The sequence below is a fragment of the Phoxinus phoxinus genome, assembly GCF_949152265.1.
Source record: "Phoxinus phoxinus genome assembly, chromosome: 10".
Taxonomy (NCBI): Eukaryota; Metazoa; Chordata; class Actinopteri; order Cypriniformes; family Leuciscidae; genus Phoxinus; species Phoxinus phoxinus.
The window spans coordinates 30,901,477-30,924,095 of record NC_136885.1 but is presented as its reverse complement, the minus strand read 5'-3'; the positions used below and the strand labels follow the sequence as shown (position 1 = coordinate 30,924,095).

Sequence of the window (22,619 nt, the reverse complement as noted above, 5' to 3'; positions counted from 1 at the left end):
TGTTCACACTCATCAGTAAACCACTCATTCAGTCCGGTGTCTTTCTGTCGCTCAGTCCGTTCAGGGCCACTCACTCAACCCAGAATGCCCTTTTATGCTGTTTCGAGAACACTTGAAATAAGCAGTAGGTCTAAGGTTATGAAATTCAAATATTGTTTTAATGAAGTTGCGAACCTTATAGGCATACATAGATGTGGAGTAAACATCAAAGTTAAGAACTGAAAGGGAGAGTGAAACTAAGTTAGTGAAGATTAATTTTGTGATATACTCGCAGCAAAGTTTTTTTTCTTTTCTTCTTTGCTTGGGGGTAAAAATAATTTTAAAATATTGTCGCAGCGATATACTGTTAACAAACATCCTGACGCCGACCACACTTGTGATAGCGCCGTTTCGAGGAATATGTAAATGTGAGCAGATTTCCTCAATAAAATAATAAACATACAACAAAAATAACAGCGGTGAGAAAACAGCAGTAAAGAAAGCATCTGATCATAGCGATGTGGATGTTTGAACGAGCTCTGCAATTCGGCACTATCCAGTCACGTCACGCGTACTTATACCACTTTATACAATACTGCTTTAAAGCCACACATATCAGAACTTATCTATAGGCCTACTGTAGTTGAGACATTTATTCAAGAAATTCATTACAAACAGAAAGACGTACAGTATAGTAAAAAAAAAAAAATTGTCCGAGCAGGATTTGAACAAACGTTGTTTTACCGGTGAGCGGTCGCATGGGCCTTGAGGGATTGAGCGGGAGCGCACTGGCATAGAGCAAAATATTGAACGGAGCATCACACCGCTCCGCTTTCCTGACATGCTCTGCTTCAAATAGCACTTTCATTAAACGGGCAGTGATGTTGGTTTTGTTCCAAAACCTAGTGAGCTGCATACATACTGTCAGCAGCATTTTAAGGCATTGTGGGCAAAAAGGTATGCAACTTAATTTTGCTGCCTTCAAAGATCATTTATTTTGGCAGAAATGTTGTATCCTTCAGAGAAGCCAATCCCATAATACTTTAGTAAGGATGCTGCTTATGTTTACAGTGCACCATGTTTTGGAACAGAGTTGTCTAAACCAATATAGTAGCAAAAGTATTAGACGTAATGATTCCTCTGACTTGTTTTCATTACAGAATCGCCACAGATTAACATGAATGTTTATTAACTTCCTCTGCCAGTCTTTGGTTTAAAGTGACATCTGATATTTCACCACTGGTGTCTTCCCTTCTGAGATGCAGTTCTTTTTGTTTTCATACTTAACAGTGATGCGTTACTACTGCAGTCAGACCTGTGACTTCATCTCTTCTCTCTCTTTTTTTATCCCTTGTGACACAATATTAAATGGCTGTAACAGGTTGAACAACATTGTTTGGGGCTGGGTGATATGACTAAATAAATTATTTTGTTATATTATTGTAATATTTTTAACCTTTTGATGATATTCATCATGATATTTACACAACCAATCAAAAGTTTGGAGTCAGCAATATATATACTTTTTTATTATAAAGGAATAAATTAAATAAAAATTCATATAAATATGTAATATTACTATTTTTACTGTATTTTTTAAAATAAATAGATGCATCCTTGATGAGTATGAGACTTCTTTCAAAAACATATAAAAAAACACAGACCTCAAACTTCTGAACAGTGTATTTGCTCTGAAATGGCTTGAACCATCATTTCAATCAAACTGCTGACATGTAAATTCATAGTTTATTTTTTAAATCAATTGACAGCACTAATATTACATTTAATATAAAATGAAATGCTAATTAATCACACATGTTTCTGTAGACTTCCAAACACATATGCAATTTTAGGGAGATTTAAATCAGAGAAACGATTAAAATCTCTGTCATTATACTCACATATTTGCAAATTGCGGGACAAGGAGATGTAAACCTTTTATTTCCTTCAACATGATTGCAAATAAATTGTGATTATTTAATGTCTCCCACTCCCAGCCCTACTATACATGTGATTTGATAAGTTGTTCTCTTGTGATGAACTTGGCTAACATAACACAGTTGAACTTATTTACACTGGCCTGACTCACTCATGTGTAAGTGAGGCTTACTGAGAGAGAGCTGTGTGTTTCCATAGCAACAAGAGGGGCGGAGCACAAGATCTCGCGCCAGCCCCGAAGTCGCCTGGTTAGTCTTCAAGAGGCGAGGGGGGAGTCCTGTTTGACTGACCCCTCTTATCTGGACCCTGACCTACGACGCTTCTCCGTGATATGAGATCCAGACTGACTCTCTGACCCCACAGTGGACACTCAATTCACAATCTGGTCAAACCAGCTTAAGGGGATATACACAGTACTTATTGAGTTAAAAAAGCTAACTCAGAAAATCGCTTTATAGGTGTATTACCTTCCATATACTGTTTCTGAAAAATTAGTAAGACAGCAAAACATTTGTACATGGACGTCTATTAAAGAGAAACATGATGTGTCCTGTGAGAATCTCTCAGCTTGGAATATGATATCTGGTTTGTTGCTGGTTCAAGGTGGTCTAGCAGGTACAAAGCAGGTTTATCCGCTTGTAGACTAGCTGATCAACCATCTAGACCAGCTAATGACATAAATGACCAGCTAGAAATGTAAATCTTTTTTTCCAGCAGGGATCCAAACGATACTATCTATGCTCGCATTTTTTTTTTTGTTCCGATTCAACATGACTGTGTGTTTACACTACTGTTCAAAAGTTTGGGGTCAATATGATTTTTTTTGGGGGAGGAAGAAATTCATACTTTCATGTGGCAAGGACACACTGAATTGTTCAAAATGGTCAGTAAAGGCATTTAAAAATATAGAAAGGATTTGTTTCATATAAATGCAGTTCTTTGAAATTCTTTTAAAATTCTTCTTTCAAAAATCGTACCAATATCAAACTTTAGAACAGTAGCGTATGCCATTAGCAATGTAATTTTCCACATGGATGGATTATTTTATGACCATTGTTAATGTTCAAGGACTTCTGTAAAATCCTATTTTGCCTATGTAAATGACATGTGAAAATTGTACAGCACACAGATAGATATAAGGCAATAAATCCCTTTGTTGACAAAAATTTATTAATTTTGAAGGAGAACAAAGTATGAATATTAAGCATATGGTTCTTACTAATTGACCTTTTCCACTATGTAAATTTGGTTTTCGTTAAGTAGGAAATTGAGGAAAATCATTTGGTAAGATGTGTGAATGGGATGGATGGATAGTGAAAAGAGTATCTGTTTGTGTCGACTACTCTGAGACAGTTACAGCAGGTAAAGTGACATTTAGGTATTTTTCTGTGTCAGATACTTTTGTAGGCTTGGATTCCTCTTCTCGTCTGATGTCCCAGACTTTACAGGCTTGCTGGGGCCCAAAAAACTCTATGCAAGTACACAAACATAAGCGCTTCTAGCTATGCAATCTCAGTTTTACACGTTGTTACATTTGGAAATGTGTTCGAGCACAAATCATAACACAAAACAATATACACTGCATTCGCAACACTGCCATAAGAGGCGTTATAATGTGCATTACTTGACTCAACACAGTATTGCAAGAATGCATGTTAAGTTTTACTACGGTAAGCATCGGCAAAGTGTGCATTTGTGTACTTGCGTAGTTTGTTTCTGGCCTTAACCACTCTAAATTTTGTCTGTTGGCCCGCCTTTGTATTTCTTCTACAAAGCTTTTTGCAGTACAGCTGTACAGACTATGGAAGTGTTGGAGGAGCTGATGTTTTTTGTTGAAGCTTAGATGTCTTGTCGTTTGCCATGTATCATGTTTGTTTGTTATCAATCGCTGTGCTCTTCGCTGCATTACTGCATTAACTCGCATATGTCCGTTGGCTTGCTGAATCTGAATCTTTTTTTTTTCTTCTTTCATTCCACAGCACGCCAGTCTCTGACCAGGCCCAAGTCGTTTGTGTCTACCAGGCTTCTGTCTCTGGAGGAGGCACAGGCTCGCACACAAGCTCCTCTTCTCCTTCAGGGGTCTCCTCACCACGCTATCAGCCAGTTTCACACTGTACTGGACCTGCCTGCAGACAAGTGGGTTTCTTTGCACAAATCAATGACTTATAAAGGAATGGTTAACCTATTAATTAAATTCTTTAAATTTGTTAGTAAATAAATGATTTAACTTATTTCGTGTTTCTTTTAGGAGGAAAAGAGGGATGAAGGTCCGGAAGTCAGCAGGCGGGAGCTGGAAGACGTTTTTTGCCATCGGAAAACCTGCAGCGGCAGGTCGACGTAAACCCACCAGGATCACCTCTTTATTCCAGCCCACTACGTCTCATGCAGGTATAAAAGACATCATGCTAGTTTCTTTAGATTGTACTTTATCCTAAATAGATTCTGATGTCATTTCCTGATGTCAGAGGAAAATGGCTCAGTTTTTAGTGTTGTATTGTCTGCTTTAGGTTGCAGGGTGGACAGTGTGACGCTCAGGTCAGCAAAGAGTGAGGAGTCCCTGTCCTCTCAGCACAGTGGAGCAGGTATGAATGACATTTGGTAACGCTTTAATGCCCTGGTTGATCAATCAATTTCCAGGGAGCAGCTTAATAAGATTTTTCATTATTCTTATGAAATTGTGTGAATATACAGAATATAAAAGTTTGGGATCAGTTAATCAGAAATTAACACTTTTATTCCGCAAGCATGCATTAAATTGATCAGACGTGACCATAAAGGAATGTATAATGTTAAAAAAATATTTATATTTAAAATAAATGCTAATCTTTTGAACTTTCTATACATCAAATAATTATATTACCGTAATCAAACGTGAGTGTATAAATCATAATATTGGATATACTGTGTGTGTGTGTGTGTGTATATATATATATACATATACACACATGCATACATATACACTATTGAAAAGTAAGAGTGATATATGATGCTCTGTTTTTCTCTCAGGTCAGGGGAAGATGCAACGCTTACGAAGACCTCGCTCCAGCAGTGATGGTCTCTCTCTGGCTGCTTCTGTTGATCCGCAGCTCCTTCCTCAGCACTCCCCGTCTAGAATTCATCCAAGCCGCTCTTACGACAGCCTGCTGCCTGAGGAAATGCATGATGCTGATGAGGAAGAAAATGAAGATGAAGAGGATGAGGAAGGTGTGTACATGTTGCCTGATTTCTCCCAGGAACCCTCCACCTCATGGATGGCAGAAGATGTCATTGACTTTAGCCCCACCTTTCTGGAAGATGGGCCAATAGGGTTAGGGAGCACGGCCGTCGCTCCTAGCGGCAGGGAGTCCCCTCCTGCAGCTGCACCCCCTCCATACCGTTGTCTGAGCCATCAAGGCCACACCCGCTCTGGAAGCCAGCGCTCAATCACAGAAGATCCAGACTCGGTTCTCAACCAATCAGAGGCTGCAGCCCGTCGGAGTTTGATCCTGGCTGCAGCAGCTCCGCCTCAGCAAGTGTTCTGTCAACACAGGCCGTCTGCAGTTACTAATGCCCCCGCAAGCACAGCCCAGCAGGGCGAGTCAAACCTAAGCCCATCCCATAGCCAGACGCCAGCTCCAGCGGCCTCTGCACCCCCTTCTCAGCCCCCTCAGGAGAGGCGTTCCTTTACACGTAAAATGGTTCATGCACTTTCACCCAAAGCGCCTAAATCCCCCCCTATGGACATCTCTGATCCAATCTCCATCAGTGTACCTGCCAAGGTGAAGTCTTTGTTGATTTTGTTGTGTATGTGGTATTATTTGAACTAATACTTTTGTAGGTGACCTCAATCCCAGTTTATTGTGCAGTGATCTATAAGTGAACCATTTTAACTTTCAAGGTTCTGGAAATGATTGGTGGACGAGCTGGCGAATTGCAACCTGGACCTCCAAGCAGTGGACCGTCTCAGCCACCCCAGATGATATCTATGCTCCTGAGGTCATGTGACTTTCAGCTCACAGAGAGCTGCCAGCAAGAGCTCAACAGTAAGTTGGGCCCCATCGCCAAGATCAAGGGTCCTAGTGAGTATACACTCTGATTATGGCATAATGCAGTGGTTCCCAAACTGTTCAGACTGCACACCCTTTGACTTTTGTCAAGTACCACCATTGCATTTTTCTGAAAATATAGTAATATCTAAAGCCATATTCACATTTTTAACTATAACCAAATACACCTTGGCATGTGAAATTTTTCATTCAGTTTATCAGAAGATGGTTATATTTCAGCTATGAATATCACTTATTTAAGTGCGATAGATGTTCTTAAATTCATAAATAAAGTTTAATTAAATGAGTAATGGAAGATAGTTATACATTGCCATTCGTATGTTGACTTCATGAAGAGTGTAAAGAATTAGGCAGACAGGCCAAGTCTTTGAAAAATGTAGTGATATCATTTTAGTGAAGTTTTCAATCAGTAAATTATTGCTTTAAATGTCATGTTCAATTTCTGCCAATTTTCCAACATACACTGTGTAGGTTGTGCCAATTTCATTTATGAGATAACTTTCTGCCACAATTTTCTTGTGCACCCCAAGTTTGGGAACCTCTGTTTTAATGTTAAAAACATATAATTGATTAAAGTAACTACTTATTTCCCAATTCCTTATTCTCCTTTTTTTCAGGTATCTTTGGTCCCACTGGTGTTCCCCTTCCATCACAGCAGCCCCCTCCTCCTCCCCCCAAGAACCCTGCACGCCTCATGGCTCTGGCTCTGGCTGAAAGTGCCAACAAGGCACTGCGGCAAGGTGCCTCTCCCCCATACCGCCCCCGTCAGAGTGGAACCTCCCCTGAGACAGACGTCCGCTTCCAGAGGTCCCTCTCTGCTGATGCAGGAGCTCTGCTGTCTACTGATCCTAATCAGATCTACTCCACGGTGCGCCCCTTGTCTGTGTGGAAGACTGAGGGTGATGATGATGATGATGATGGTGAAACTGCTGCTGAAAAGCTTGCAGACAAATCGCATGGTACTGAGCCAAGGTCACAACCTGGACAGAACTCTGGAACTCTCTCTTCTGACAGCTCAGTCTCTGATTCTGGGACATCCAATTCTGAGTTGTCAGTTGCCAGTTCCTCTGAGGAGAATGAGCGAAGCCCAAGCCCCATTTACAAGAATGAAGAGCCAACTTCTTCAGCACAACCCTCAAAATCCAGCCCACCCTCCTCCAGCGAAGCCATCCTTTCTCAGAGAAAACCCCCAGCATATGGTCGGCAGTTTTCTGCTCCACAGCTTCAGCAGGATAAATCCAGTGGCCAGTCCAAGCCTGCAGCCCAGCCACACACTCAGCTCCTACACTCCAAATCAGAGAGCTCTCCACTGGCCCAGGTACGAGCCTTCCAGCCCACCCGCCCTAAAGTGCCACCCAAGCCCCCTGATCTTGCTCCCTTGAGGGCTCCACTCTCTCAGACTGACCGGCATGATTACATGCGTAGGTCCTTGGATGCCAGTCGCATTCGACGCTTGGCAGGGCCTCCACAAGGAAACACACCACTTTCCAGAGCTTTCTCTGAGCGCATTAGCAGTACCTCTGACATGCTGTCTCGTTATCATGCAGCCAGAATGGCCAGCCAAGCTGTCCAGGTTGCACACCTTCCCCAACAACAGCAGCAACAGACTCAGTCCACTCAGATCAGAACGGTTGTCCCCTCTGAAGACCCATCCAAGATGGAGAACTTCTACTATGAGATTGGTGCACCTGAGCATCCAAAAGTGCCACCCAGCTATGCACGCCACAGCTATCAGAATATGAAGCTGGATCTGGAGGGAAACCTCCGTCTCACTGACCCAGCCAATCAAAGACCTATTTCCAGGGGTTACCCTCCACCTTACAATCCCCAAGGACCTGTGGGCAGTAGGGCTCCCCAGCTGTGGTCATCTGAGGCCACACGAGCTTGGGCCGCAGCACATTCTCATTCTCACTCTTTCTCCTTTTCCCATTCTCACCATCGCTCCCAGGACGGATCATCAGGACAACCTCCCCACCCTCGTCCTCAGCGACAGACATCATCATCTGTCAGGTTGCCCCGCAGTGAAGTGCATCCCTTACCTGCATCCAGTGTAGTGGGCTCCTCTGCAGGCATTATGCCTCTGACCGTTCACCAACGTAGCTTGCATCGGCCACAGCGTTCGCCTTCTGCAGACCACACTGCCTCCCAGCTTCACCCCTACTTTGAAAACGGGAAGGTGTGTTACCGGTACTTTGAGGCATCCAGGCCGGAAGACATACACCTGCATCAGCAATTGGTTTTGAAACCACCGGTGCAAGGAATCACGAAAGATCAGCCTGAGCCCATCTACGTCAACTATCCTTTTACAAACCCACCAGGGTCTGGGGTTAATTCAAAGAGCTGGGCCACCACAAACCTTGACGAAAATGATCAAGCATCGGAGACACTGGAACTACCTTCCAAGACTCAACCGGAAGACAAGCAGAAACTTTCAGAGCATGAAAGTCCCACAATTAGCTTCGACAACCTTGCCCAGAACGATGTATCCTCAGATTCCAAAGAGATCAATATAGCAGCGTCGGCCTCCACTGCCATGCATTTCCGTAGTCGCTCAGATCCCCAAAGTATCAGCTCAGAGCCTGTTAATGTCCTGACTGGAAAGGAAATTGCCTCCTTGCTAATTGAAAAGCTTGCAGAGGATGAAAGAGAGGGTCCATCTGTGCCATCTTCTTCATCCTCTTCTCCGCACATCGAGCACCCTCCAAATCCCTACCCTAGCCAGCAGCAACAACCACCACCTGCATACAATATCTACACTCCAGGACCCTCTCGTGGGCGCTTTGAATGTCAATTGCCACCTAGAGAGGGATCTGGACCTTTCCAACGTCAAGACCCCTTGCGGAGATCTTCTGGAGGCCAGTATAGACAAGCTTTTGATGTCATGCCATCTGGTGACCAAGTCCTTAAGTTTTACAGAAGCCAAGACTTTGTCCCAGTCTCACAGGGAGAAAGCACAAACCCTAATCCTTATCCCCCAAGACCGTATTATCAGGACCCCCCATACCCTAATTGGGGCCCTCAAGGCCTCCCAGAAGCTTCCCACACATGCACTCCACCTACAGTGGCCTTCTCTAACTTAGCGCTTGGATCAACAAGAGGATACGGGCCCCAGACAGTTGCTAACCAATACACGTTCCAGTCAGGGTCAGTGCTTCCCCAGTATCCAAACACACCACGACGAGATGTCCTGGATCCTGCTCTCCGACCTCCGGGGTTGCGAAACCAGAGAGGCTTAATCCGGCAGGGAAGCCTGCCGGGGCCCAATTGGACCATTCGAACTGAAGGCCAGACCCGTAGTTATTGCTAAAGAGCACAACTGCCACAAAAAGTCCTTTCTTTAGACTTAAAATAAGATAATATGACGTAAACCAGTATAAGCACTAGACTTGTATGTTTCCTGTACACGTTAACATGTTGTGAAAGAAATTGTTAACCTCCCAGAGCGGAGACGGTGCACAGAAACAAAATTAAGTGGGGTACGTATGTCTTTACTGGTGTTTCTGTCTCAGAAAACCCCCATTGCTGTCCTGCGATTAGAGTGCATATTGGAGTGGAAAAAGTGTACGAGAATAAGACATAAAGCAGAAAGTATCAAAGAAGTGAACCATAAAGTGGCTTAGATATGAAAACATTCCAGAACACACTGTGCTGTCCAGCAGAGGGAGTCAGAGAGGTGCATAGCTGCTATTCCTCTGACAGGACGTTGCTCAGTGTGGCTAATTTTTGTTTTTCTGCTTTCTGTTTTGTCTGGTTTAAGGTTCTTTTTGACACTAGATCATTCTGTACAGGGGCACAAGCTTAATGTTTTCTTCCTCCTCAAAGTACGATAAAAACAACCAAGAGATGCTAGTGGTTTTATGAAACTTTATGAAGATGGTTAGTTTTTGTTTTCTTAATTTTTGGCAGCAATGTGATATTTCCATTTTTTTAATTGCTTTTTTTTGTTGATGTTTCTAAGTTATTGTAAGTTTTCATTGGAAAAAGTTAATGTGAATAGTTTTATTTTGCCTTTCTTGATTTGTTTCAAAGAATGTAAAGGTTAGGACTTTGTGACCTATTTGTTGTTTTTATTATTTTTTTAAGTGTGTGTGAATTTGAATGAGTGTGTCTCGCCCAGAGTGTCTGACATTAAGCACATAAAAATGAACGGTAATTGCTGATATTTTTGGGAAAGGTGCATAATTGAGAGTGCATATTTCTGTGAGGTACTGTACTGCTCATTCTCAAGTAATGCGTCAGATGATTTTGTATCAATATTGGTGTTCTAATCCAAAGCAAGTATTTCAGGTAGGTCACATCACCCTGTGTCACTCCCAGACATCCCTGGGCTTCTTTGAAGGAGGAATCCTCACCTAGCAACATGGAATAAATAGAATAACTCGTACTATTCACCACAAAACACTGAAAATCCCTTCAATGCCCACAACACAAGTCTTAGATGACTATAAAATTATTCTTATTTTTAAATCTGTTACCACTATCTGGGCTTGGTACTGTTCCTGTGTTTTTTAGTAAGTACTATAGTATCTTTTTGTAGTCCTGGAAATTCTTCTAAAATTTGACAGAGGTGGATTCTATAAAGAATTGTTTAGTAATTGGTGCCTTTTGTTAAATAATTGATCATCTTTTAAATAACCCTTCATTATGAAAGAAAGCAAATGTTGATGAGTTGGATACAAACTTGGTTCTGAGCCCGGTTGCTCTTATTTACAGTTTTCCAAAGCTCCGCACCTGAAAGTCCTGAGTATACAAGGTCTAAATGAGAAAGATTGTGTGTATGACTGAGAGTATGATACGGTGTGTTTGCATGTCTGTTATCTCTGTTGTTTTAATACATATCTATGCAGTGAATAACCAAGGGGGATACGTTCCTTAAAAAAAAAAAAAACACTAAAAATATTAATGCTACCTATGTGTGTCAGCAGACCTGTGAGCGTGTATGTTCCAGTGAGAGAGGTCATGCATGTGGCTTTGAGGGTATATACTGTTCATGTCCAACAATCTCCCCTTCAGTCTTTAGCACTTTGCTAAAGGCAGTTCATTCTATTTTGTATAATTTTCAAATATGTGAATTAAAACCTTGGACACCCGTTATTGATGAGTTTGATGATTTCTTACTTTTTTGGTGAACAGAATATTTTTGTGTTAGAGGAGGTAGCCTAATGATGGGCTTTATTCCAGTACTCATATTAGGGAAAATCTCATTGAAATGCAGGAAAAAGTATTTGAATTAATCTCTTTTTTTGTGATCCTGGTACTAATTGCAATGAAAAAAAAAAAAAAAAAAAAACTTACCATGTGACATTGTGAAGACAATTACTTGACTAAATAACATTCCTATTGTTGAAGCAGACCTGGATGCTCCTGAGGCTGCTTGTTTGCATTTTCTATTAAAAGACGTGTTCTTTCTAGGTTTTGTTATTTTGAGATTATTTTAATTCACAGGGCTTACAGTGCTGCCGTCTACACCCTCTAAAATAGGAGCTTGTAGGCGGTAATATGAGAGAAGTTGAGCTATTTGCTTGATGGAAATCCTGCAAAACCAGTCTGTTTCTGAGTATCAGGTGACACTCCCAGTTGAGTATAAATTAAAACAGACACATGCAAGCTAACAATCCCTCCTCTGTTTTCTATTGATACATGTACAATATATTGGCATTAGATAATTAGCCTGAGCAATAACGGTTTGGGTGGTTCAGGGTGTGGAGAGCTGCCAGGCATTTGTTGTCTTTTCATTCTTGCTTTCTTAAGAATGCTTTATTTTCCTAGGGCATGTACCTGCATGCAACCCGCGACTATTTTTGCTGCGATCATTTGCCCTTTTCCAACTACAGACAGTGAATGAAACATGAAGAGTCACCAGCACAGTTACATGTTTATTTGATAAACAGAAACATGTATGTTTTAAAACAGATGTGCTGTAAAATATCATACAAAACAATGTTCTATTGATTGTTCAATAGACATTTTAAAGCAAATTTTATATTAAATATTCATGTCGAAAAAAATACAAGTGTAGTGGCATAAAGGGAAATGAATTAATTCATACAGTCATTTGAAGAACCTGTTTGATCAATAGGTAACACTTTACAATAAGTTTTCATTTGTTAACTTTAATTTTAGTTCATGTATTAACTAACATGAACTAACTGATCAATACATTTGTTACAGTATTTATTCATCTTTGTTAATAGTTAATAAAAATGTAGCTGTTCATTGTTTATGTTCATAGTGTATTAATGTGAACAACTTGATTTCAATAAAGTATTAGTAAATTATGAAATTAACATTAACAAAGATTAATAAATGCTGTAGAAGATCATTATAAGTTCATGTTAACTAATGAAACCTTATTGTAAAGTGTTACCGATCAATATTGTTAATAAAGGTTTAAAATTATCTCATAACTACTCTATTAAAGTTTTAAAAAATTGAGCATTATAGCAATTCATTTAGCCAAAAATGCTTTTAATCAAGATTAACTAGTTTTGAATCTGGAACATCCCTTATGTGACACATACACATTTTTAAATGTACAAATTATTAAAGGTCATAAAACAGCATGTATGATGATAAAACAAAAATGGAAAAAGTGCTGTTTGTATTATTATGCTGCAGGATACTTGTGTACAGTCTGCAATCATCTGTATTTTTCTGTGACGCCGTTAGTGGAAGCATCTGTGCTGTTCGGCACATGTAGATGTGACTTGCTGAGTCCGTACATTAGTCCAGCTGCATGTAGTAGATCATGGCGATCACTAATGTGAAAAACTGTAGGACAGATCAGAAGTGCGTTAGAAGAGTGAATATCCAGTAAGTTGCAACTGAATTTCTCAAGGGCAGAATAAATAACCAAAATATAATATATATAGCTTGTATCAATTTGCATATTTCAACATTAAAGCACCCAAATGAAGATAATCGTGAAAAATAAACTAATGGTAAATCATGCAATAGACATAAAAAGTCAATATATTGTTTGTTTCATTCCCACATCATTAAACATTAAATTGTGACTGGTTGTCATTATCTTGTGATGTCAGTTTTTTTTTTTTTTTTTCACCGTCAAACTTTCAAAGCAGTTTGAACTTTGAACTTTAAAAATGCAGCTGAAGACTCTTGTGTTCCATCTAGATGTTTTCAACAATAACATGTCCTGTGTGGATGTATAGAGGTCATTTAGAAAAATAATGATTATACTGTATGACTTACCACAAACATGAGAACGGCGAAACCGTACCAGCTCACAGCCCAGGTGTAACGGCTTAATACAGATTCAATGTACTGGAAGCATCCCTGAAATATCAAAGAAAGAAAAAAAATTGACATAGAAGCACCCCTGAATAGGCTAGGCCTAACATAAAGTGAGGCGTCTAAATGTTTGCCATAGCATCTGACAGGATGATGTACTGAAAATAAAGTTGTCATTCCACATTGCTCACAGCTGGCTTACCTATTATAACAAGTCCTGTGATTCATATGACATTTTATAAGGTGAGCCAGTAGCAAAAAAAAAAATTCTATAAACAAAAAAGTACATTTCTTAATCTTGACATAAGCCCAACAGCATGCAGAATTATTAATGTGAATAATATTTAGATTTTTGTATCTATCTCTTTTATATACCTCTATTTGCCTCTCAATTTAAATTATTTGTATTTTCAAGACCTCCTTTTGTTGTGACACTAGTAAAGAACCACTGTCAAAGAAAGTTGTAACTCCCTGCAGGTCATAGTAGCCTATGGCGCTGCCTGTTGTCTTCAGTAAAGCAGGTGACTGACATGTTACAAGACTAAAGGCCCGTTCACACCAAAGCTATAACGATAACGGCACACGAGAAACGTTATCGTTGGAATCACTTTCAGAACGATTTTATCCAGCTGATGAACGATAAAAACATAGACCGCCAATCATAATGCATCCTGCAGTAACGAGCTCGAGCATTTAAAGTAACAGACAAGCACGCGCTTAGAATAAACCGAACGATATCGTCCGCTGTTGTGGAGCTTTTTTTTTACAGTCTATGGTGTGGACGCTTATCTTTAGTTACTGTTCTTGGTGTGGACGGGCCTTGGCCTGACCCCTTGTCATTGACGTACCTTTGTGAACATGGCGCTGCTCTTGCCAACGATACAGCCTTCTCGATCTTCCACCTCAAAGTTACTCAGTCTCTTGCAGCAGTTGAGGGGCCAGGGGAATGTTGTGCCAAATTTCTGTCTGAAGGTAGAGTCATATTCTAACCAGTCCTTCGGCCCGTCTGTTCCACAGCACTCGGCCTTAAGGCAGGAGTAGAAAAAACACCAGTCACATCATGTGCATCAATTGAATTCTATATTAATCTATCAAGTGAATTCGCTGCGTCAATCAACAGAATGCTGCTTTGTTTTGAAAGTGACTTAAAAGGAAGTTTGAATGTGATTTGCATCGTTTAACTTTTGACAATATAGGTATTGGAATTTTTTTGCTCACGATGTGTTATTTGAAGAAAAAGTTTAAAATAAAATGTTTATTTTTGATTGTCACTGTTGTTTACGCAATAGGATTTTGCCTCAGTTTTGGTTGTTCAAAACAATCACTGTGATTTTGACAAGTAAGATTTTGTTGATCCTGGAACAACATTCCTGTCAGAAAATGTAGTTTTAACCCTCATAGGCTAACGTTACCTCCCTAAACCTAAGCCTGCCCATAATGGGCTTTATGCACAGCTGGACTACTTTCTGAACTTTAGCCAGCTCCCGTTTCCTGTCTGCTATTATTGGACAAACTGATTAATCCAGGTGTGTCTTATGGTTGTTGGTCAGGCACACCTGGATTAATCAGTTTTGTCCAATAATTACAGACAGGAAACAAAGGAGCTGGCTAAAGTTCAGGAAGTAGTGCAGCTGTGCATAAAGCCCATTATCCCTAAAATCAGAGGAAAACCATATGTGATTAACAATAATGTACAAGCACCTAACCTGGTTGTAAACCTAAACTTGACATGAACTGTAAACTTGTCTCTCAGAAAGTACTGAGATTAGAACTTTTGACAGCTTTTGTACCTTTTTTCTGAGAGTGAACCATGACTCCCTCAGCCTCCTTTTCTTGTGGTAAAATCACTGTAATTCAGTGATTTTATTGAGGCTAGCAACCCATTATAATATGAGTTTAGTTTAGTTTTATTTAGAGTTTGACAAGGCATGATATTGGGGAACAAAACCTTGAAATGTATCAAACTAAACATACTCAAGACAACCTTATGTACCTCATTTAAAATATAAAATAAAACAAAATAACAGGTGAAGTAAAACAGATGCACAGAAAAACCTGAAATACATCAGGCTTCAAAAACCTATAAGTTATTTATATAACTATTTAAGAGCACGTGGAATAAAAGAAAGTTCATGTCTTTTTGATTTACACACAACAAATTCCCTACACTGCCGTAGTAAGTATGTAGGGGCCACAGACAGGAAACATTGCAGTGGTGATGATATGTCCTTGAGTAGTTTAGAAAAAGTACGTATAGTGGCCTCCTCGCGCCTCTCACTCAGTGATGGAAGAGTAGAAGTTGAAACACCTATTATCCGACAGCAACGTTTTTGGACCCTCTCTAACTCATCAGAGAGACATTTAGGTAGTCCACCCCATACTGGGCTAGCGTACTCAAGAACTGGCCGTATAAATGTCAAAAATACTTTCATTAAAATGCGTTTTTAGCAACACAGAGATAGTGGATTCTAGGACACACCTTCGAAACCGTATACTTGATGTGGGCATCCCACGACAGATCAGCAGAAATTTTAACTCCAAGCAGTTTAAAGGTGGAAACTCACATTGGAAACTTACATGTCCTGATATTACAGGAGAGGAGGGGCAGGGAATGTTTGCAAGTTATTCTTTCAGGTTTATGGGGAAATAAAACTGGTTTCTCCACTATCACGATTTAATCTGAGAAGCAACAGAAAGGCATGTTGTATCAGATCTGAGTTGAAGATATCAACATTTTCCTTCCCTAATATTACGTGCTTCAGTTTTAGCCGCATGGCAGCTGACAGGTGGTTGTTCATTGAAAAGTCAAGAGGTCATCATGGGTGTTCTGCTTACCTGTTCCATCACTCTGTTCCATGTCTGTGTAATATCTTTCCCTCTTGTGCTGTTGTCTGCATAATATTGCAGCATCTGTTTCTTTACAAGGTTACTGTTCCCAACCAGCTATAATAAAGGAAAGAGGATTTTAAAAATGAAGAAAATTAATGCAAAATTCTCTCCTTTATGAACCTACAGTTGTTCCATTTAAAGGGGTTATCACATTTGATCAACATAATGAGAAGCTTTTAATGGGATTTTCAAGTTATTTATAGGATATAAGCGACAGACGTGTAGGAAGAGAGAGCAGGAATGGGACACGACCCAGACCAGAATTGAACCTGGGTCCCTAGGTCCCTGGTCCAAGTGTGCCACATCTTTGATGAGTAAATTATTTTCTTTTCTTTTACTTGTAGTTGTACAGTACAGAGAGGCTGGTGACTCTACTCACATAATCTCGGTTGGTCACTGCTGTGATGGCGGAAGCACATTCGAACAAAAAGATGATGAACATGATGATCAGGTACTGTGGGAGGATGAAAGTTAACAGCAATTGGTTAAAAATCTAATTGAATATTGAATAATAGTGATTAATCTCTTGTGTAAAATGGTTAGGATTGCTGTCTTTTTCAACGACTTCAGTTAAAAACCTACCGCCATCAAGAGTGCACGGCTCCTTTTCAGGGCAGCGAAGATGCCAAAGATGCATGTGAGGAAGAAAGCAAAGCCGGTAAAAATGGCAATCCAGGCTGCAGCAAAGATGTCATCTTTTCCTGAGACACCAGATATGGGGTAGAGCTTATACCCATCCACTGCCACCCAAATGGCCACTGCGAATAATGCCAGTCCAGCTGCCTGAAGAGGAAAATACTTCAAAGTACGGGGAACAAGATATTTGACATCACTAACATATCTATTTATTCTTTTATTTCAGACTTACAGCAGCGATTGCATTCAAGATAATGACTACAACCATCAAACATGTCAAGACTCCTGCTCCCATGGCTGTAGTGTTTCTCTGCTTCTCTCCTGAAGAAAAACAAAATAATGGTCAGGATGGACATCCAGCACAAGGAAAAGGCTCAAGATTATTTTTAAGGTAAAAGCCTGATATGTTGTGACTCTGAGTTGGGGGTTAAACATTTACTACCGTCCCTATTTAATATCCTAAACAAATATGGCAAAAAAACTAATTTGTTTTATTTTGATTTCAGAGTTCTCTTGATCATGGAAAAGCCCGGGAATAACAGGTGAATTTAAAGTTCTATTTAGACTCTAGTTCTACTTCTCGTTAGAAAGTATTTGTGCATAACTAGAATTATGAAATACCAATTGCAATACCATATTAATTTATACCCTGCTATTTACATGGTACTTCCAAGAATACATGTTTAAAAAGCCTTTTCATTCATTTTGTCTAAACTAATACATACTGTAAAAATGCAACTTTTGATTTTAAGACAGTTCTTAAACACTAATTATGCACTATATAATTGATCATAAATAATCCATAACAAACATATAAGCAAAAGCGGAGTGGACTAATATGCCAGTAAAAATAAACAAATAGAAATAAGTGGGACCCACCTGTTCCAGTCTGAGATTGCACCTGCTTTCCTCTACCTGTTGGTATTCGCTTCACTGACTTTTGTGGACACGTTCATGACGTCAAAACTATTTGTCATCTTTTGTACAGACCTCATGAGATGGGTTGGGCAATGTCACTCCCTGTGTTTTCATCACCAAGTACTTTCAGTTATTCCAAATGTCATCTTTTAAAAATGATTGAAAAATAACCTAGGAGTGTCTACTTCCAAAAACATATAAATTTACATATAAACAAAGCATGCAAAATAGTTGTACTTTGGATAAAGGATATTTAATTGAATACAAAAATAATAGGCCATCAAAGTAGGATTTCAATTTAAAAAGCCTGTAGAGATAAAATCCACATACTGACCTGGATAAAAATATTTATATATTTTTTACAATGTATAAATAAAAAAGTCAATTAAAATCCTACACTGTAAAAAAAAAAATGTTGGTTTACCTTAAAAAAGCAGGTTACCTTGTTGCCTTAAAATTTTGAGTTCGTTGTAATTCAAAAATTGAATTAATACAATGAAGAAGAATGGTTTAATGAACAGAAACTCATAATAGTATGTCATCTTCACACATTAGTTATCAAAGTTGATTTGACAAAAGATAAAAAGTTGTGATAAGAAATCATGAAAATATTTTTTTTACAGTGAACCTTGGAGTGCTATTTTTGTATTAGATCTGAATTTACATTACAAGTTGCTTTTGTGCACAGGAAGAAAATGCTGACCCCTGCTGGATACTCTCACACCACATCAGCATATAATATGCATTCATACAGTAAATGCCACAATATTTTTCATTTCATTAATAGTACTGAATAAGGTTAGCATCACTGTAAATATTTCTCATTCTTAGCATTGAACAAACTCAAGATATCAAACGGACCAAAGCATGGTTAAAATTTGATAATGGTTTTGTTTGACTTGGGCCAGTAAGCAACCACCCAGAACGTCATAGCAACACACTGAAGCACTCAAAACACCTACAGTACATCTGGCTAACAATGTGTAAAACTCTCAAAACATTTTTTTAGCAATGTGCTTAAAAACATTTAAAACATTAGCATAAAGGTGGCGATATTTGCATGGACAAGCATCACTCATATTTTCCAAAAAAAAGGACACATCTAGGAAATATTTAGCTTTAGGGATGACATATAATGTTTACAGTTTTAAAGACATGAAATTCTGAGGTGGGGTTGTGAATTCTACCTCTCCTGAAACTTTGGTCTGTAAATGCTAGGTTTAAAAACACAAAAATCAGTCAGAATTTTTAAAACTTATGTGGAGAAACTTTGGGAATAAATGGGTTAATTAGAGTTAAGTATATGCCAAGATGCTTTAGCAAACTTAAACGCCCTGAGAACTGTTTACAATGTCGCCTTGAAACATAGTCAAAGTGTTGACTTTAGCACAGCTGACTGTCCTGCAAACACACTCATCCATGAGTACTTAAGGACTGAGGACGCGCTTTTGCAGCTCTTTTATTGTTCGAGAACAGGTGAGAGTTGAATACTGTATTATGTTCTGTTGACCATATTTGATTTGTGAACACTATTTGTCAAATTCATTCATTAGGCCTGTATAACATTGGTGTTAGCAGTAGGTAGCCTACAACGTGTAGCTAATGTAAGCTATATTATGAAATGTTTTGTTTTTTTCAGGGTAAAATTGAAGATGGAAGAAAAACTTTCAAATGAAAATGTGAAATATTTGCTAGCCCCATGGAGGTTTTCCTTCAGAGCACCTGGATTCGAAAATAGGCTGGTGACGGCTCTACGGCTTTTTGAGCATTTCCCTTTAGATATAGTTGTGACCGGAGGAACCCAGGAGGCTAACGCTCAGCTGGTTTCTGCAATCTGTGGGCCGGATGAAGAAATTGAAGAGGAGGAATGGGATACTGATGATGAAGAGGAAGAAGAAGAAACGGATGAGGAAGACTCAGATGAAGACTGGGAAGAAGATGAAAGTGTAGATGAGGAACATAGTACAAAGTCTAAGTTAAACACTAACCACCAGAGCAGCAGGAGGAAACATGTACGGATATCGGAGCATACAGAATATATTGGGAGTGGCAATCCTGATTTCGACTCTGTGATTTTACACCGTCAAATACCAAATGTTCGTGTATGGACCGTGCAGGGCCATCCAACTTCAAATTCTATTATTAAGCAGACCAACCAGCAGAATGACTCCACACGCTACGATGTTCTGGTGGTTCTCACTACAGAACGGCACGAGGAGGACCACATGTGGCTCAAAATGGAATTGCATGACAGACAGCAGTCTCTTTTTCTGGTTCAAGCTGAGCAGGACTGGGACGTAGTTGAGGAGAAGCCTACAGGGCCGTGCATGACCTGCGCCTGGGAACGGATGAGAGCTCGCAAACTGGAGTTGCAGAAGAGAAGGAAAGATGCATTTGGAGAGATGGCTGATTCAACCGATAGCCAGAGTCCTTCTGACGCCTCCCAAGATCCAGAATTGGTGAAGATGAAGGATATTGCCGGGGTGCTTGCTGAAGCCCTGCCTGACCTTCGGAAGAAAGCTTTTAGTCAGTTTCTGGTGGCGATTACAAAGGAAATCCGGGTTCCTAAATTGCTGTTTGATGACACACAGTAAGTCAACTTTCTTGTGTTTTGAAATGTTTGATGTTGTCATGTGACACAAATTGATTTTCTATATGTTTTGTTGGTTCTGGAACAAAAATAAACAAAACAAAAATTTAAATCCAAACCTATCCATAACCTGACCCTTAAACTAGAGGTTAAAGATAGGATGATAAAAATGGCGTACTGTAACATTAGCCGTAAAATCTAATTGGTTGTCTGGAATGTTGTTCTAGAAACAATGATGTTTTGTTAGTCCTGGAAAAATAAATTATAACCCATTCCCTACCTCTAATCCAAACCTAACAATAACCCAACCCAGGGTTGCTCGCCCAATTGCTCCCCAGGCGCCACAGCAAAAATGGCTGCCGACTGCTCTGTGTGTGTGTGTGTGTGTGTGTGTGCGTGCGTGTTCACTACTCACTGCTCCTAATATGTGTGCACTAACTTGGAGCCAGAGAACCAATTCCGAGTATATGGGTTACCATACTTGGCCTTGACATGCCTTCACATGTCACTTATTTAACAAATTCACTACATTTACTTCTCAGGGTTGTGGTTTCTACTGCTTTGAAGTTCAGGAAGATAAACCAGGATGATCTTGATCAGATCTCCAAGCTCTCACAGCCGAGAGATCTTACAGACAATCCCTCCAAGCTTCAGGCAATCCTTGCAGCTCTCGATCACTTCCGCCTGGATATCGGTGTGCTGGGTGAGACGGGCTGTGGTAGCTCCAGCCTGGTCAATGCCCTCTTGGGCCTGGAGAACGGGGATGAACGAGCTGCCTCAACCGGTGTCATTGAAATTACCAAAGAAGCTGTGGAGTATCCCTACCCTGAGTCCCCCAACATCCGTCTTTGGGACCTTCCTGGGCTTGGAAAAATAAGTGATCTTGAAAGCCTGTCCTCTGCGTCCAGCTCTTCTGAAGCTCAAAAAGTAGCATCTGTGCTCAGTTTGTGTGATGTATACATACTGGTGTCTTCTTCAAGGCTTCGATTGAGAGCCATACAGTTGTTGCAGGAAGCGTCCTCCCTGGGGAAAGAGTGTTACCTGGTTGTTTCCATGGCGGACTTGATTGAAGAAAAGTCTGTCTTGGAGGTGAGGCAATGGAGTGAGGTAGTCTTGGGTAAACTGGGTCTCCAGCAGAACCTGTTTCTGGTGTCTGCTCACCATCCAGAAACCTTGGACTTACCCAAGCTAAAAGAGACATTGAATTCAGCCTTTCCAAGTCATAAGAAAGTTGCTCTTGCCAGATATGTATCAAAGCAACTGGATGGAGATTTTTTCTGGAAAAGATCAGATTCTTGCAAATCTATGTAATCAAATTTTATTTTTATTTTTTTAGAAATTAAAGATAAAAAAATAACTATATTCCCATGCACACGCATGCTTTATTTGGGAGGTTTTTCTTTTTGTTTAACTGATCACTTTCCAAGCATATTTTCAACCCTAAATGAGAACCATTTAGATGCAACTAAAGTGTTTTTTTGCATGTGCTGTTTATTATTACTTTCACTTTTTTATTTTTCAGACTAATATTTTCCTAAATTCTTTTGTTTAGGCATATATTTTAAATATATATATATATTTACATTTACTCATTTAGATAATTGTTTGGGACAAAACCCTCACAGATTTGCAAAATCTTGGCAATGCTGTAAATATTATACATTTTTGCAAGCTATGGTAGTGCATGGTATTTTTTTTCTTACCCATTTATGATATTGGTTGAAAAATTTCAGGTTGGTAAAACTTGTAAACTGTAAAACGTGTAAACTGTAAACCTTGTACAATGTAAAAACCCATGTAATCCGTCCTTCAGATGAGACGTTAAACCGAGGTCTTGACTCTCCGTGGTCATTAAAAATCCCAAATTTGCGCCTTGGCCTCTGTCCATCATGGCCTCCTAATCATCCTCATATACTGATTGGCTTCATCACTGTCTCCTCTCCACCAGTAAGCTGGTGTGTGGTGGGCGTTCTGGCGCAATATGGCTGTGCCGTCGCATCATCCAGGTGGATGCTGCATATTGGTGGTGGTTGAGGAGCGCTATATAAATTTAACAAATTATTATTATTATAATTATGAATTATTATTAAAAGCCCACGTAAAACCTGTCTCTTGTGATATTCTGGTCTGTACAAATGTCTTGGGTTTCTTTTGCCTATTTTATATTTTAGTTTAGTTTAGTTCAAACGCGAATCTGATCATAATTAAAATGAATGCCTCTTTCTCCACTAAGCAACACGGTGAGATGTGTCGTTTATGTATGTAGGACAAATGGTGTGGGAAAATGTATGCTGAAGATTTATGTTTAGGGTTTAGAATGACTTTTTAAATGACCAAATAACCAAAAGTGAATTTTCAACACCACAAGTGCT

At 39.6% G+C, this 22,619-nt stretch overlaps 3 protein-coding genes across 13 annotated transcripts in view; 2 read left to right on the top strand and 1 right to left on the bottom strand.

Annotated features, from left to right (window-relative positions):
• Positions 1 to 11,222, top strand: part of arhgap33 (Rho GTPase activating protein 33) — a 55,154-nt gene extending 43,932 nt beyond the window's left edge. For 6 of the 7 annotated variants that reach the window (XM_079624773.1, XM_079624768.1, XM_079624767.1 and 3 more), the window contains 6 exons: positions 3,897 to 4,053; positions 4,166 to 4,305; positions 4,425 to 4,499; positions 4,924 to 5,675; positions 5,795 to 5,975; positions 6,581 to 11,222. In XM_079624773.1, the coding sequence (XP_079480899.1) occupies positions 3,897 to 4,053; positions 4,166 to 4,305; positions 4,425 to 4,499; positions 4,924 to 5,675; positions 5,795 to 5,975; positions 6,581 to 9,270 (3,995 nt within the window). In that variant the 3' untranslated portion in view covers positions 9,271 to 11,222. The remainder of the gene's footprint in view (positions 1 to 3,896; positions 4,054 to 4,165; positions 4,306 to 4,424; positions 4,500 to 4,923; positions 5,676 to 5,794; positions 5,976 to 6,580) is intronic. The other variant, XM_079624769.1, reaches the window with a different exon arrangement.
• Positions 11,223 to 11,826: 604 nt separating this feature from the next.
• On the bottom strand, positions 11,827 to 17,663 carry upk1a (uroplakin 1a). Of its 4 annotated transcripts, none has more exons than XR_013799279.1 (9): positions 17,619 to 17,663; positions 16,972 to 17,060; positions 16,686 to 16,886; positions 16,483 to 16,557; positions 16,050 to 16,157; positions 14,063 to 14,239; positions 13,176 to 13,259; positions 12,331 to 12,734; positions 11,827 to 12,048 (listed from the first exon to the last, which is right to left on the bottom strand). XR_013799279.1 is itself a non-coding variant. In XM_079625681.1 (8 exons), exons 2-8 carry the CDS (start codon positions 17,032 to 17,034, stop codon positions 12,687 to 12,689), a joined length of 756 nt encoding a protein of 251 aa, XP_079481807.1. In that variant the 5' UTR covers positions 17,035 to 17,060; positions 17,619 to 17,663; the 3' UTR covers positions 11,827 to 12,686. The 4 variants fall into 4 exon arrangements, 2 of the variants coding, with proteins under 2 accessions (XP_079481807.1, XP_079481808.1); XR_013799280.1 differs by having other exon boundaries at positions 12,375 to 12,734; XM_079625681.1 differs by having other exon boundaries at positions 11,827 to 12,734.
• Positions 16,977 to 22,355, top strand: LOC307005467 (uncharacterized protein). Of its 2 annotated transcripts, XM_079625674.1 has the most exons (4): positions 16,977 to 17,130; positions 17,246 to 17,281; positions 19,297 to 20,247; positions 20,790 to 22,355. In XM_079625674.1, exons 1-4 carry the CDS (start codon positions 16,994 to 16,996, stop codon positions 21,556 to 21,558), a joined length of 1,893 nt encoding a protein of 630 aa, XP_079481800.1. In that variant the 5' UTR covers positions 16,977 to 16,993; the 3' UTR covers positions 21,559 to 22,355. The 2 variants fall into 2 exon arrangements, with proteins under 2 accessions (XP_079481800.1, XP_079481801.1); XM_079625675.1 differs by lacking the exons at positions 16,977 to 17,130; positions 17,246 to 17,281 and adding an exon at positions 19,005 to 19,133.
• Positions 22,356 to 22,619: the final 264 nt, after the last annotated feature.